The sequence below is a fragment of the Puma concolor genome, chromosome B2 (genome assembly GCF_028749965.1).
Source record: "Puma concolor isolate L17-30 chromosome B2, mPumCon1.1.hap2, whole genome shotgun sequence".
NCBI classification, from domain to species: Eukaryota; Metazoa; Chordata; class Mammalia; order Carnivora; family Felidae; genus Puma; species Puma concolor.
Window position 1 is genome coordinate 36,101,776 of NC_141671.1, and position 15,450 is coordinate 36,117,225.

Genomic DNA, 15,450 nt, shown 5'->3' on the forward strand with positions numbered 1-15,450 from the left:
TTCTAGTCCCTGAATGATCTGATCAGCCCTTTCACCTGTGCTGTACCCCCCAGAACCCTCTGCAGGACCCAGGCACACATTCTCCCAACTGGCTGTTGGGAGCATGGGTTGCTGATGAGTCTTTCTTCAGGAATCGGCCCCATATAAGGGAGCTCTCTTGTCCAAGGTCATGCACCCCCTCCCTACTCCAGGGGCAGACATATTCAAATGACTGGTCAAAGCAGGAATATAAAGGTCTAGCTCCCTTACTTCAATTCAGGGAGCTCAGCAGGGCATCCCAGCTCCAGAGCTCCCTGTGGGATAAGCTAGGGTCTGTCTGGAGTCTCCAGGCTCCATTATAGTCCAACTCATCTCTCTGCTAGATCCTGTTCCTTTTGAACCCCCCCCCCCCCCCCGCCACCACAGGTGTTGATTGTGAATGCACTCCCCAAGAAACCTCATTCAAGAGTATCTTCACTTCAGGGCACCTGGGTGGCTCAGTGGGTTAAGTGTCTGACTGGCTTGGGTTATGGTCTCGCGGTTCATGAGTTCAAGCCCTGTCTTGGGCTCTGTGCTGACAGTGCAGAGCCTGCTTGAGATTCTCTCTGTCTCTCTGTCTCTCTCTCTGCCCCTCCCCCACCTGAGCTCGCTTTAAATAAATGAACTTAAAAAAGAGTATCTCCACTTCAGGTGCGTTTTCTAGGAAACCTATCTAAGGTACCCACTAAGTAAGTGATTAAGTAAGTGATTACTTAATCAGGGATGAAAACCCCCTTCCTAGAGGCGCTTCTATAGCAACAATATTAACTAATATTCACAGAGTGATTTCTGAGCTAGGCACTATGCTAAGCACTTTGCCTATGTGAGTTTATTTAATAAAGAACGGAATGAGCTAATGCCAAAGAAATGAATTTCTAACGGTGAAATTTCAGACTCTGGGAAGGTGCGATTGTCAGCTTAAGGAGTCTGGAAGTGTTCGTGTGGCACATATTCTGTCACAGACTTTTTTCTCTGTCTTGCTGTTTAGTAGTCCTAATCTTTTGTATTGGCTGGGTAAAGCCCCCAGCAAGTCAGGGATAAAGCTCCCAAACTCATTCTTCCTTAAAAAAAAAAAAAGAAGAAGAAGAAGAAGCAAAGAAGAAGGACTTCTGCTCTTCTCAGTGGTGCAATAATATTTCTGTTCTGTCTGTTTTTTGGGAGGGGGGGCGTCTCGCTTCTTGGGAGCCTGTGTGGAGGTGAATTCCTCTGAAAGCCAAGTGCCCCTGTTTGGGACTCCCCAGACATTTTCTGAGAAATGGTGACATTGTTCCTCGTACTTCCTCTCCCTTCCTGAGCAGCTCCTGTAGCTACTTATATCCTCCTTCTTCAGGCTTGGGCTTTCCACCTTTCCTTTCTGTCATCACCTCCTTCCTGGTGGGAGCCGATCTGAAATTTCTTGTCTCCCAGGCTGATCCTCTCTCCATCCCTAAGCTGCCTCCTTCCTGGGGAGCATGCCCAGGCAGCAGGCTGTAGCCCTGACTGGCCTTCCGGCCGTCAGGAACATGTCCCAACATGTTGAGCACTGACTCGCGGCTGTTTATCCTTTGAGCTGCCTGCTTTGGGGCAAAGAGAGGGGGGTGGTAGGATACAGGAGACCCCCCGAGACCTCAAGGAGACCTTGGTCTGAATTTCTCTGAACAGCAATATGTGCTTTGCAGCAGATCTCTTGGGATTGGCCTGGGATCTGGGGTGTGTGTGTGTGTGTGTGTGTGTGTGTGTGTGTGCATTTTTTGCATCAGATCTTGCATGTGACTTCCAACAACCTGCTCTTTTGCCCTCTTCAGGGCAGAAGTCCTTTAAGGGCACACCTGGCTACACACTCAAGTGTATGGTTGGAAACTCTTTTTTTTTAAGTACTGAACAGTATTAGACACTTAGTAGGTGCTTAATACTTGTTGAATTCTGTTGTGGTGGTGGTGAGCTAAAAGTTACAGAAAAAAAAAAACAGAACTCACTTCCCAACAACAACAACAAAAAGAATCATCTCGTGAAGTTCAGTATCACAAAACTTTAAATAATTCAATACAGGCCTTCATTAACTTTTTTTTCCCCCAAAGTAAACAGACAGACAATATCAAGTCTATTTGAAATGCCTGAAAGCCAAGGGGAGTCAAGGCAGTAGGAGGATATGCCTGTCCTCTTCTGGACATTTGACAACGCAGTCTTTGGTATGTGTATGTTGGGGGTGGGGGCTGCATGGAGAAAGGGAGGAGGGGACTGGTCCTGGGGTCTTGGCCTTTTTGAGGCCCTCCTGAGGTCCATCGGCAGTCCTGGCCCAAATCCAAGATCAGGTAGGCAAGAGACTCTGTTCTGTGCCCTCCCACTCCTAACTGGGCTCCTATGCCAGCAGTAGAGAAGACCTGTCCTCCCTGAGGTCAGCTGCATTAGAGGAAGAAAACTGGGCATGTCTGGACAGAGATTTCTAGACACTGAAGAGTCCTAGATGTCAGTAATTGTAGCTATTCTAAGCCTGAGTTCTAATTTTTAGTGGGATTTCTGTTCAAATTAACATTCTGTTCTCTGCAATTTTTTTTAAAGATTTAAACATTTATTTTATTTTACTATTTCAGTTTATTTTTTTGAAGTAAGCTCTATGCCCAACATAGGACTAGAACTCAGACTCCCAAATCACTGAGCCAGCCAGGTACCTCTGTTCTCTGCAATTAAAAAAAAATTTTTTTAATGTTTATTTATTCTTTTTTTTTTAATTTTTTTTTTATTTGACGTTTATTTATTTTTGAGACATAGAGAGACAGAGCATGAACGGGGGGAGGGTCAGAGAGAGAGGGAGACACAGAATCCGAAACAGGCTCCAGGCTCCGAGCTGTCAGCACAGAGCCCGATGCGGGGCTCGAACTCACGGACTGTGAGATCATGACCTGAGCCGAAGTCGGTCGCCCAACCGACTGAGCCAGCCAGGCGCCCCAATGTTTATTTATTCTTGACGGAGAGACAGAGTGTGAGTGGGAGAGGGTCAGAGAGAGAGGGAGACACAGAATCCAAAGCAGCCAGGCTCTGAGCTGTCAGCACAGAGCCCCACGCAGGGCTTGAACTCACCAGCAGTGAGATGGTGACCTGAGCCCAAGTCGGGCCCTTAACTGACTGGGCCACCCAGGCGCCCCTGTTCTCCGCAATTTTTTAAAAGCTAAAACTGCAAATGTTTTAGGTTAAAGGAGGCAAAAATGGAGTGCAAGAGGGGCTGGGGGTGGGAACTGGGTGGGAGGAAGTGGGCACCTCGCTTGCTTCTGTATCTGGGAGAAGCACTAGTGGATATTTCCAGAATTGTCTTTCATCAATGTCACCTGAAAATGAAGGGTGCTGGGTGTTTCCCTCTTTCTAGAGCCACTGTGTAAGAGAGGGCAAGGGGCAGAGGGCTCTGGGTGGGAGGCAATAGGCCTATGCCCTAGGGATGCCTGGGTAGTTCGGTTGCTTAAGCATCTGACTTCATCTCAGGTCATGATCTCAGGTTTGAGTCCCACATCTGGCTTGCTGCTGTCCGCGCAGAGCCCACTTCATATCCTCTGTCCCCCTTTCTCTCTGCCCTTCCCCTGCTTGTGCGTGTTCTCTCTCAGAAATAAATAAACACTAAGAAGAAAATGGGCTCGTGCTCCAACCGCAGCTATTTATTTGCTTTGCTGTGTGACCTGAGTCAGATCACTGAACTTCTCTGAACCTCAGTTACCTTTAGTTCTATGGGCCTTGATTTCCTCATCTGTGCAATAAAAGGGACTGGATCCCTTTCTGGCCTCCCAGATGTTTTGTTGAGGTGTCTGGGTGTTTCAGGCGGTGCTTTGGGAGAGGTGGTCTAGGGAGAGAGCCTAGGAATAGTGATGCTATAGTGGGCTTTTCTGGGAATTCCAAAGTGAGGGACATCTTTTTCATTATTTATGGAGTTTTATTTATTAATGGTCACCCCTCATGCTCTTTTCGGGGCCAGAAAGAGGGCTTATGCTAAGAATGCCATCCCTTCCTGGGGAGTGCCAACTCACGTCCCAATGAAAACCACCCAGATTTGTAGCTCAGTTAGTTTCCCCACCAACTGTGTAGAGCACACACGCCCAGGCGTGGGGGGTGGGGGGGGGGGAGGGAAACGCCCTCCAGCAGCTGATAACATTGGCATCTGAGTTCTGAGGTTCTAGAGCGCGGCCGGGAGCTACGAGCGTCCCGCGGCCCTGGAAGGGCGGTCCCAGGCCTTCAGCGGGCGGAGCAGCGGGTCCCGCCTCCGAAGCCAGCCTTTATAAGAGCAGCGCCGGGCGGTGCCAGCAGAGGTGTGAGCCACTGCTCCAGTCTGTGACCTGGAGACCCGGAGCCGGGCGCGGATTCACGGAGCCACCGAGACCCTCAGAAGAGGTGAGGGAGTCGTGGCAGGCAGGAGCCGACCCTGGACCGGCAGCTCTGAGCCGAGAAGTGTCTGCCTGTGCGTCCGTTCGCGTCCGCGAGTGTGTCCTCGCGGGTGTGTGTGTGTGTGCTGTCTTCACAGGTGAATGGCGTGAGTGGGTCGGTGCGCGGGTCTGGGGTTTGCTCCCACGGGTGTCTCCGTAAGTGCCCGTGTGACGGAGGCCGAGTTTGGCGGAGACTCCGGGCGGAGGGAGGGCAGGAGTTGGAAGGATCGATCCCTGCCGCGCTCCCGTCCCTTTGAAACAAAGCAGGGTGGAGGAGAGGCGGGCACCCGGGCGCCGCGGACCCCTGGCGCCGTTAGCGCTAGCGGCGAGCGGCTGGAGCCCCTGAGCGCCAAGCTCCGGGAGGGGCGGGGAACGCGGAGCCGAGCAGGTTCATCAGCGATCCGCTCCGGGGCAGCTCCCGGATCCACTAGGTGCCGTCTCCCCGCCCCGAGGTCTAGGTTCCCGACGCCTCCGTGTCCGCCACCGCTGGGCGCTGAGGTCAGCGCGGGCTGTGTCCCTGGTCCTTGGGAACGTGTTGGTACACGTCCCTTCAGGGCAATCGAGGAGGTGACTCATGGTGACAAGGAGACCCCGGGAAACGAACCGGGTGAGGTCAGAGCCCCGCCCGGGCTGGTGGGGGACAGTGGCGCCCCAGAAGTCAGCTTCCCGGCCCTCGGCGGTCTCTGACCCCCCACCCCCCCTCCATCAGCACAGTGACCTATTTGGCTGGCACCAAGTGTTCTCAGGGAAGCCGGGGACGCCGGGAGGTCCAGGACTGGTTGTGCGGTCCCCGCCTCGCAGCGCGCCCTCGAGGACGCGGAGCGGTGGCCCCGCGCGGGGTGGGCCCACGCCAGCCAGTCGGTTTGAGAAGAGCAGGAGTCGGACACACCTCTGTTCCATCGCGCCCGCCGAACCCCGGCCCAGCTTGCCCGCGACTCGGGGTGCCGGACTCCGTGGAGGGAGCGCAGCCCTGCGCAGCGGGGCGGCGGGGCGTGCAGCCCTCGTCCGGGAAGGGGGGGACGGGGAGGGGTCACAATCGGAGGGTGGGACTTGGGGGGAGGGCGCGACGCTGCTCCGGGACTCTGTCAGCAGCATCCAGGGGCTCCCGGCGCCCCCCACCAAACTGCCCTCTCCAAGGGCGACAGGTCTGAGCGGAGCCGGGGGACGACGAGTCGTCCTTCGAACGCCGCCGCCCTGCGCGGGCCACAGTGCATCCGTCCTGTCGGGGGCCCTCTGGGGACACTGGTGCCCTTCTAGTTCGGACAAGAATCTTGGATTTACTAGGGTTTGGCACTTGAGGGCGCCAAGGCAGCTCTCCCCTCCCCTCCCTCCACGTCGCGTTTCGAGGAGGACTTTCGAGCGGTTTTGTTTTCCTTGCTTTCGTCTATTTTTATTTTCCAGGGATCTGACTCATCCCGTGCTTTGGGCGTGGAGATAAGGTGGAGGGCCCAAACCTCTGCGCGCCAGTGTGTGCTGTGTGTGTGTGTGTGTGTGTGTGTGTGTGTGTGTGTGTGTCACAGAGGAGCGCGCGGTTTCCCAACAGTGGCGGGGCTTTCGGAAGCCTGGCTGGCTCAGCGTGACGTGTTTGCGGCCCCTGGTTCTCCTCCTAGTCCCCACCCCCCGCCACCTCCAGAGGGTGACGCGCAGCCCGAGTGGAAGCGAAGTTTTGGCGGGTGGGGAGAGCTTTGCAGGAAACTGACTCATCACAACTCCCTGCTGCTGTCCAAGGCTCTGCCCACGCACCCCCGACCCTGCGCCTGATTTCCTGGCGACCAGCGCCCCCTTCCGGCCCCGGCGCGAATAGCAAACACGCCTTCCCGCGGAATGCGGTTTCACCCGCCTTTCCTTCCCGCTCGCTTCGCCTGCGCAGAGATCGCTCGCCGCTTCTGCCAACGCCCCTTAAAAACAGTACCCCATTGGTTCAACAGTGTGTAATGAGTCCATACTGTTTACTTCGGAATTAAAATTGGTTGATATCTAAGGCACGAAGGCCAACAAAGGAAGCTCTTCTCAGTTACTTGTTTGTAAAACAAGGGTTTGTGTTTCTCAGCTTTCCCTGAGCTGGGAGTTATGATAATGGTAGTGAGATCAGATTTTGATGCGGAGCCTATGAGAGCCATATGGGCTGGGGTGTTAGGAGAAAGGATTCTGGTCCCAGCTCCTGGAAGCCAGGGAATACCCAGCGTCCTGATGAAATCCTAGGCAGGCGCCTCCTCCTTGTGCCAATGAGGCACTGAGACCCAGAATGTCCATTTCGGCCATCCTGTGTATCCCCTCTTGAATGGGATCCCATCTGGGGAACTGCCAAACACCTGCTTAAATCCCCCTTAATTTGAGTTAATTAATCTGGGAAGAGACGGACCTATCAATATGGTTTTTTTTGTTTTTGTTGTTGTTTTGTTTTTTTAGAGAGAGAGAGAGAGAGAGCGCGCGCGCGGGCGCGCGCAAGCAGGGGAGGGGCAGAATAAAGAGGGAATCCTAACCAAGCAGGCTCCACACTAAGGGCAGAGCCTGAAGCAGGGGCTCTATCCCCACCCTGGGATCACGACCTGAGCCAAAATCAAGAGTCAGTGGCTGTTTTGACCGAGCCACCCAAACAACCCTGTATTTTTTTATTCTTTTTTTTTTTTCCTTGAGAGAGAGAGAGAGTGAGTGGGGGAGGGCCAGAGGGAGAGAATCTTAAGCAGGGTCCATACCCATTGCAGAGGCCCCAGTGGGGATCCATCTCATGACTGTGAGATCATGACCTGAGCCAAAAATCAAGAGTGCAGTGCTCAGCTGGCTGAGCCACCCAGGTGCCCCTGGATCTGTATTTGTAAAAAGCTCCCCAAGTGGGATGCCTGGTTGGCTCAATTAAGCGCCCAACTTCGGGTCAGGTCATGATCTCACAGTCAATGGGCTCCAGCCCCGCGTCGGTCTGTGCTGACAGCTCAAAGCCTGGAGCCTGCTTTGGATTCTGTGTCTGGATTCTGCGTCTCCCTCTCTCTTTGCCCTTCCCTCACTTGTGCTCTCTCTTTCTCTTTCTCAAACCTAAAAAAAATATTTTTAAAAAAGTTCCCCAAATGATTCTGCGGGGACTGTAGTTAATAATACAAAACTAGAAGAGTAGGGATGAACACCAGAGCGCAGAACGCAGGGCAAACAGGCTTGGGTTCAAATCCTGGCTCTGCCACTTGTGAGTTGTGTGGTCTTGGGCAAGTTACTTAATTTCTCTGAGCCTTCGTTACTTATTCTGTTAAAAAAAAAAGAGAGAGAGAGAGAGAGAGCAAACATACTGCACTGGGTAACCCCTCTATGGGGCAGTGGCTCTTGGCCTTTTCAGTTTTCTGGTTTGGGGGCAAGCCTCATATCTCTTCAAACTTTTGCTCTTTAAATTTGGTCTGAGGTCACCTGGTGCCTCTCCTCCCCCATCAGCTCTGAGAGGTGGGGTGGGGAGGGGTAGGTGTGGCAGGGGTCCAGGTCTTCCTGCCCGAAGAGGTCACTCAGAGCCTGCAAAGCAGGACTTGTCCTCGGGAAAACCCAGTCCCTGCCAAGGTTGCACAGCCACTCAGCCCTGGAGTCAGGCCAGAGCAGGGCAGGTGGGTGCCAGCTCTTCGTCATGAGCAAACTCAACCTTGGTTTTCCCTCTTCTGAAGTGGGAGGAGAGGAACCGGGTAGACCGGCCACCTCTAATTTTTCTTGCCTGCAAAACGAGTTCCTTGGATGTAGCCAACATGGGGCAGGGGCTTCCAGGCTGTCTAGACTCCAGATCACCTGATGTGCCTGGCAGGATGTGGCTCAGCCTGGGAGCAATCATTGTCCTGCCCTGCCCAGCCCCTCCTCACCCCCAGGCCTCCAGCTTGATGACATCCTTGGGAAAGGCCCTCAGCACACAGCACCTGTCAGCTGCTGTCTGAAGGAGGTGGTGGCCCCGGGAGTGATGTGGAGAAGGCTCAGCCAGAACTGAACACAGAGAGCAAAATAATAACACTTCTGTTTTCCAAGCACTTCTGTCTACCAGGTGCTTTTCCCAGCATGTTACCTACATTAACTCAGTTAATCCTCACATCTATCCTCTGAGACATTCACTAATACTGTCTCCATTTTACAGATGAGAAAAAATAGAGCCCAGAGAAGTTAAGCCATTTGTCTAGGGTCACCCAGCAGAGCCTGGATTCCAACCCAGGCAGTCTGGCTCCAGAGCCCACACTCTTAACCACAAGAGCCAGCCTCTCAACTCTGTTCCATCTGCCTTGCCTGAAGGGACTCCCTGACCTATTATTGCTTGAGGATGCTTCCACAGTTCCATTTTATAGATGAGAAAACTGAGGCCCAGAGATATTAAGTGACATTTTATTTTTACAATTAAAAAAATTTTTTTTAATTAAAAAATTTTTGTTAATGTTTATTTATTTTTGAGAGAGAGAGAGAGAGAGAGAGAGACACGCAACATGTGCGGGGGAGGGGCAGAGAGAGAGAGGGAGATACAGAATCCGAAGCAGGTTCCAGGCTCTGAGCTGTCAGCACAGAGCCCAACTCGAGGCTCAAGTTCACAAATCGCAAGGTCATGACCTGAGCTAAAGTCGGATGCTTAACAGACTGAGCTACCGAGGTGCCCCTTTTTACCATTTTTAAATTAAAAAAAATTTTCAGTGACTATTTATTTGTTTATTTATTTACTTAAAGTTTATTTTTGAGAGAGACAGAGACAGCATGAGTGGGGGGGGGGCAGAGAGAGGGAGAGAGCGCATCCAAAGCAGGCTCCTCACTGCCAGCACAGAGCCCAATGTGGGGCTCAAACTCACAAAACCGCAAGATCATGACCTGAACCGAAACCGAGAGTCAGACACCTAACCGACCGAGCCACCCGGGCACCCCTTTAAGTTACTTTAAAATTTAGGTAGTAGGCAACAAAGCTAGGACTGGATCCTAGGTGTTTTTTATCCCAGGGGCCAGGGTACTTTTGTTTCAGAACAGGGTTATCCCACATGGGCATCTGGGTAAAGGGGTTCAGGAGGCCAGAGAAGCTGTCAGCCTGTCCTTTCACAACGCAGAGTTCTAACTGCTATACGATCACGGCCCTTTCATTTGCTACCTGACCTCTTGGCCAGGGCTGGGGTTGGGAAACTACTGGACTCTGGCAATTCACACGTACTTGGGGCATTCGCACCCATGAGGGACACCTTGGGGGGACAACAAATTGATTTTAGTTGATAAAGCCTGGCGGTAAACAGGACTCTGATCCCTGCTACTGCAATAAACTTGTCTTTGTCAACACAAGTTTGTCCTTCAGCTGCTCCCTCCTCCAGTGACCTTGGGGTACCAGGTTAACCCAGCTCTGCCCCCACCCGGTGGCTGTTGGTTGAGGACTGGGGACGGCCTGTGGGAAGGCGATGGTGACAAACCAGCTGGAAGGAGCCAGAGAGACCCCATGTTCTAGGAGGAAGACTTCATCTGAGCCAAGCACAGCCTGGTAAGGTAGGGACCAATTTCCCGAGTGACCAGGGCCTTACTTGTGTCTCGGCTGCAGGTGCCATGTCGGAGCCATCCAGGGATGCCCACCAGATCCCACATGGCAGCAAGGCCTGCCGCCGCCTCTTCGGCCCAGTGGACAGCGAGCAGCTGCGCCGAGACTGTGACGCGTTAATGGCAGGCTGTGTGCAGGAGGCCCGGGAGCGATGGAACTTCGACTTTGTCACCGAGACACCGCTGGAGGGCGACTTTGCCTGGGAGCGTGTGTGGGGCCTGGGCCTGCCCAAGCTCTACCTGCCTGCAGGGCCCCGGGGGGGCCGGGATGACCTGGGAGGGGGCAAGCGGCCCAGCACCTCGTCTACCCTGCTGCCGGGGACAGCTCGGGAGGACCACCTGGACCTGTCCCTGTCCTGCACTCTCATGCCTCACTCCCCTGAGCGGCCTGAGGCGTCTCCGGGTGCACCTGGCACCTCTCAGGGCCGAAAACGGCGGCAGACCAGCATGACAGGTGAGGATAGACGCAGGGAAGGACACTAGAAGGAATCAAGACTCTCAGAATCTGTGGTGCGAGGGACCATGTCTGGTCCTGCAAGGGACCTGTCTGGTCCAGTTTGCTCATTAGGCCGTAGGGAAAGCAAGCCCAGAGAGACAGAGCAACTTTCCTGAGGTCCCATGGCAGGTATACAGCCATGACCAACTCACTAACATCTACTGGGAACATTTATTGTATGTCAGGCCCTTTGCTAAGGTGAATTTCTAAGGTAGGTTTCATTTAGTCCTTAAAGCAGTCCTGTTCCATATAACATTGTTGCCACTCTTTTATAGGAGTGGAAATAAGGCTCAGAGAGGTAGGGTGGTTTGCCTATGGTCCCACAGTGAATTTGCAGTGGAGAGAAAACTAATGACAGTAATTTCCCGGCTGCCCTATCCAGATCTAACTCACCTTCCCCATCACACACACACACACACACACACACACACACACACACACACTTCCATTCAGTCCTCAGAGCACTACACAAATGGTCAACTTCATTTTATATGTGAGGAAACCGAGGTTCAGGGCGATGCGGTCAAGAATGCCACGGGAAATTTACAGCTGGTGCAGAACTAACAATACTGAAGATAGTGGCTCACATGTATATGGCCCCATCGGGGGCAGAACACTTCTCATGGGTTCTCTAATTGCATTCCTATAGCAGTGTGGTTCAATAGAACTGTGCAGTGATGCAAATGTCCAGTGCCACTAGGCGCAATGTAGCCATTGAGCATTTGACATGTGGCTGGTGTGACTGAGGAACTGAATTTTGCATTTTATTCGATTCTAGTTCGTTTAACTACACAGGGCCACCACAGTAGTGGTGGGCAGCTTGGCTTGGAGCAGGCCCACGGATGCTGGTCTGGTTATAATCAGTCATGTCTGGGAAGCGTGGTGGGATGCCTGGTATAACGGTGCCGTGGGAGACGGAGTGGGAGTTGCCAGAGTTTTACCCTGTACTTGGCGATGTGTCCCTTTGGCCCTAGGGTGGAGGGCCTGCCCCCTCTGCTGTGGGTTTTGGATGGATGGCTCTGTTGGGCCCTCTTCCTCCTGGCCTGGCTGACTTCTGTTCTCTCTTCCCAGATTTCTATCACTCCAAACGCCGGCTGATCTTCTCCAAGAGGAAGCCCTAATCTGCCCCCTGGAAGCCTCAAGCTCCTAGAAATGAGGCCCACCGCCCCCCCCCCCCAACTGCCCCCATAGGCCTCTTCTCCACCTTTGCCTTTAGTCCTTCAGTTTGTGCGTCTTAATTATTATTTGTGTTTTAATTTAAACTCCTCCTCATGTACATATCCTGCTTGCCACCACCCTTCCCCCCGCTCCCCCCGCCCCAGCCTTTGGCATTTCCAATTATTTAAAAAACCATTAGACAGCAGAATGATAGGTTTATTAGAGCGCTAGGTATTTTTATTATGCGAACTATTATTTAAGACGTCTTCATCCTGTGCTCCCCATTTCTGCTCTCCCAGAGGTAAGGTGGGGCTGGCGTGACCCTCACCTTCTGGGTGGTGCTCCCTGGAGGGGCCTGGCTCCTTCAGCTCACCACCTCATGGGGGTTATGAAATTTCTGCCCCTTTCCTGCATTCTCAAACCCGGATTCTTTATCATTTGAGAAGTACACAGATAGCACTTTGAAGGGGGCCCAGCAGGGTGGGGGCATCATCAACACTTTGGAGGCCCCTCCCCTTCTCTGAGGTCGGGCAGTGTGACCTTGAAGTGGGCACAGCCTGGAACACAGCTGGGAACGTGGCACTTTCCTGGCCCCTGATGCCCCGCCCTGCTCTGTGAAGGCACGGGCGAAGGTAGGGTCCTGTAGCAAACCACCCCACCTCCTCTCACCCCCTCTGCCACCCACAGGGAAGCCAGTCTCAATGTTTGGCCTCCCCTGCACTTTTCTAGGAGCCCCAGACGCCCCTCTTTTCCAGCTGGGCTTTCAAGTCCCTCTCTGCTCCGCTCCCCTCCCCCATACCCTTTCGCTCTAGTACCCTCTCGGCCCTAGGTGGCAGCTCTGGGGTGCCTGTCCCCCCAGCTTAGTGGACTGGGAGGGAAGGGGTATGCTAGAAGTAGGGGTCCCCAGTTCTACCTCAGGCAGCTCAAGCAGTGGCCGCCTCCTCCTCTTACCTTCTGGGGCAGAGGTTCTGGTGGTTGGACAGGCCTTCTTGAGCGGGGATCCCTCTGTCAGGGGTATGTCTCGGGGAGCAGAGTTTTCGAGGAGGAAGAGCGTGACACCAGCCCCTGGAACCCCTCCAAGGACCTTCCCCACTGCCCCACCCTCCCCCATTTCATTGCACTTTGATAGCAGCTGAACAAGGAGTCAGATGTTTTAAGATGGTAGGGTAGAGGCTGTGGATAGGGTATGCTAAGCGGGCTAATGCGGCCCTGGGAGTTGGGAGTTATTGTCTTTCCCAGCACTGAGCATTGAGCCCCTGGAGGCATCGAAGCACTTAGTGGGTCTGACCCCAAACATCTTACGTTCCTGTTAACATGCTGGCCTGGACTGTTTTCTCCTGGCTCCTCCTGTCTCCACCTAGACTGTAAGCCTCTGAAGGGCAGGGAACAAGTCCTATACTGCTCTGTGCCCTTCATTGCCCCTTCCTCAGTGCTGGGTATACAGCAGGTGCTCAATAAATGTTTCTTGGTGATTTTACTTGTGATATTACCATTGTGGCCCATACGCCTTGTCATTTGTAAGAATGAGTAGGCAGAAGTTCTTTCGGTTGTGTCCACAATTTTAACAATTAAGCATTTAAAGTTAAAAAAACGCAGAGGCTTAACAAACAGACCATGAGCCAAAAAAGACGACAACAAAACAACCACAGTAAACATCACACCTCTGCAAAGATCGCCACGGTCAATATTTTGGTTCCTTGTGTGGTCTTTTTTAGTAAGGGATATGTTACTCACCAGAGAACTGCACCTCATTACTCATGGCGGAAATGCACATTAAAACCACAATAAGATAACACTGTGCATCGACCAGAATGACTAACGTGAAAAAGACAATGCCAAGCGAGGGCAAGGATTAGGAACAACCGGAAGGCAAACCTGGCTGGCAGAAGTATGAAATATTTCAACTACTTTAGAAAACAGGCAATCCCTTCTAAAAATGGCTCCCCTCGTGCCCACCCCATGACTCGAGACTCCCCTTCCTGTTTGTTCTCATGAGAAATCAGTACGTATTTCCACCAGAAGGCACGTTCATGGCAGCGTTATTCTTGACAGACCCAAGCTGGGAACGACCCAAGCTGGGAACAACCCAAATGTCCACAACAAGAACGGATGTGTAAATTGTGGTATCTTTCTAGAGTGGAGTATTATGCAACGTTAACAAGAACAAAGTACTTTATGTGCACGTTTCTGATGATCTGTTCATAGCTAACCACTCCAAGACTTAGTGGCTTAAAACGATGACCTTTATTTGCTCCTGATTCTGCAATTTAGCCAAAAACCACTTTTCAGATATGGGATAATTCTCTGCTGTATGGGACATGGCTTTGCTCTAGAACCCTAGGGATCTGAGGTAGGGTTCTCCCACTGGGACTTTTCAGAGACTTCACACTGTCTACTTATCTGCCACGGATATTTCTAGTACCATGGGACACACAAGGTCGTATGTCCCAAGTGCTTGTCCTATAGCATGGACCTGTCACAGAGCCCTCTTTGATTCTGGACTCCACTCCAACGTGGCAGCTCCCCATGCCATCTGGTAAATGGGCCAGAGCATTAGTTTTTTTTTTTTTTTTTAATTTTTTTTAACGTTTTATTTATTTTTGAGACAGGGAGAGACAGAGCATGAACAAGGGAGGGTCAGAGAGAGGGCGACACAGAATCTGAAACAGGCTCCAGGCTCTGAGCTGTCAGCACAGAGCCCGACGCGGGGCTCGAACTCACAGACCGCGAGATCATGACCTGAGCCGAAGTCGGCCGCTTAACCGACTGAACCACCCAGGCGCCCCAAGGGCCAGAGCATTAGTATATGGCCTCCGAAGTCCACCTTGGCTCGCTAAAGCTATTTCTCTTTTGAGGGGGAGCATGTCCTCAGTACTTGTCTTTTCCTATAGAGGGAACGTCCCAGCACATCACAGTTCATTTGACCACTTGAAACAGAACATGACAGGTCTCTGAATTCTTGTAAAGAACGTGAATATGCCCCATTTCTTCTCCCTTTTCCTGAAACGGATCAGAGAGAATGCGCTGGCCATATTGTTAGCTTCTTACAGTCAGAGGCTGTGTAGACTATTCTAGCAAAGATACCATATCTGATATGATGCCTGCAATTAAGGCAACGACGTGGATAACCATCAACTGCCATGCTTCGTTTGGTTATTATAGGAGCAGTATGGGGTGGATGGAATGGGGATATGATGGGAACCACCTTGCTCCCTGCAGGCCTTTGAAAGGAGCACCGATCTCTGCACTGCCCCTGGCAAGCGGCGTTGCTTCTGATTCACTGTCTTGACTAGGGGGATAACTTAAGAGACTTCCATTCAGTCCTTCTTTCCATTAATGGCTCTTATTCCATAGATAAGGAAACTAATCAGTGCACGTTCTGCCAACTGCTAAATGTATCCACGCCTGTCGCTGATTGAGGGCTTCCTTCTGGGGGGCAAGTTTGGGTTCCTCCTCTCATGGGTGGAACAACTTCCCATGATGCCGGAGGAAACCGGAAGGATGGGAACATTTGAAGTGAGAAGCTGCATCACCACCAGGAACCCATGTTTCAGGCGAACAGAGGTGTGGGCCTGTGGGACAGGGGTGGGGGCGGGGAGGGGGGCATCAGCTTTGGCTTCCATAACTTCCCTTCAGCCAGCCTAGTGCCCAGATAAACATGCTGGCAAAAGTCACTGCGGCTTTACCCTGTCCCACCAGCCCACAGAAATGTGAGCTCCGTGAGGGCAGGTCTTTGCCTGTTTCATTTGCTGCCATGTCTCAGCACCGAAGGAGTGCCCAGCACACAGTAGGTGCTCAATAAATATTCGTTGAATGAATGAATTATTCACTGTGGCTTGAATTTCCTTCCTGACCCCAGCGTTCATCTCTCACACCCAGTTCTCCGCCTAC

The 15,450-nt window shown here is 52.4% G+C and overlaps 1 protein-coding gene across 2 annotated transcripts; it reads left to right on the forward strand.

Annotated features, from left to right (window-relative positions):
• The first annotated feature begins 4,246 nt into the window (after positions 1–4,246).
• On the forward strand, positions 4,247–13,036 carry CDKN1A (cyclin dependent kinase inhibitor 1A). 2 transcript variants are annotated; one of them, XM_086706709.1, is made up of 3 exons: positions 4,247–4,368; positions 9,910–10,359; positions 11,473–13,036. In XM_086706709.1, exons 2-3 carry the CDS (start codon positions 9,915–9,917, stop codon positions 11,520–11,522), a joined length of 495 nt encoding a protein of 164 aa, XP_086562835.1. In that variant the 5' UTR covers positions 4,247–4,368; positions 9,910–9,914; the 3' UTR covers positions 11,523–13,036. The 2 variants fall into 2 exon arrangements, with proteins under 2 accessions (XP_086562835.1, XP_086562836.1); XM_086706710.1 differs by lacking the exon at positions 4,247–4,368 and adding an exon at positions 4,374–4,498.
• The last annotated feature ends 2,414 nt before the right edge of the window (positions 13,037–15,450 follow it).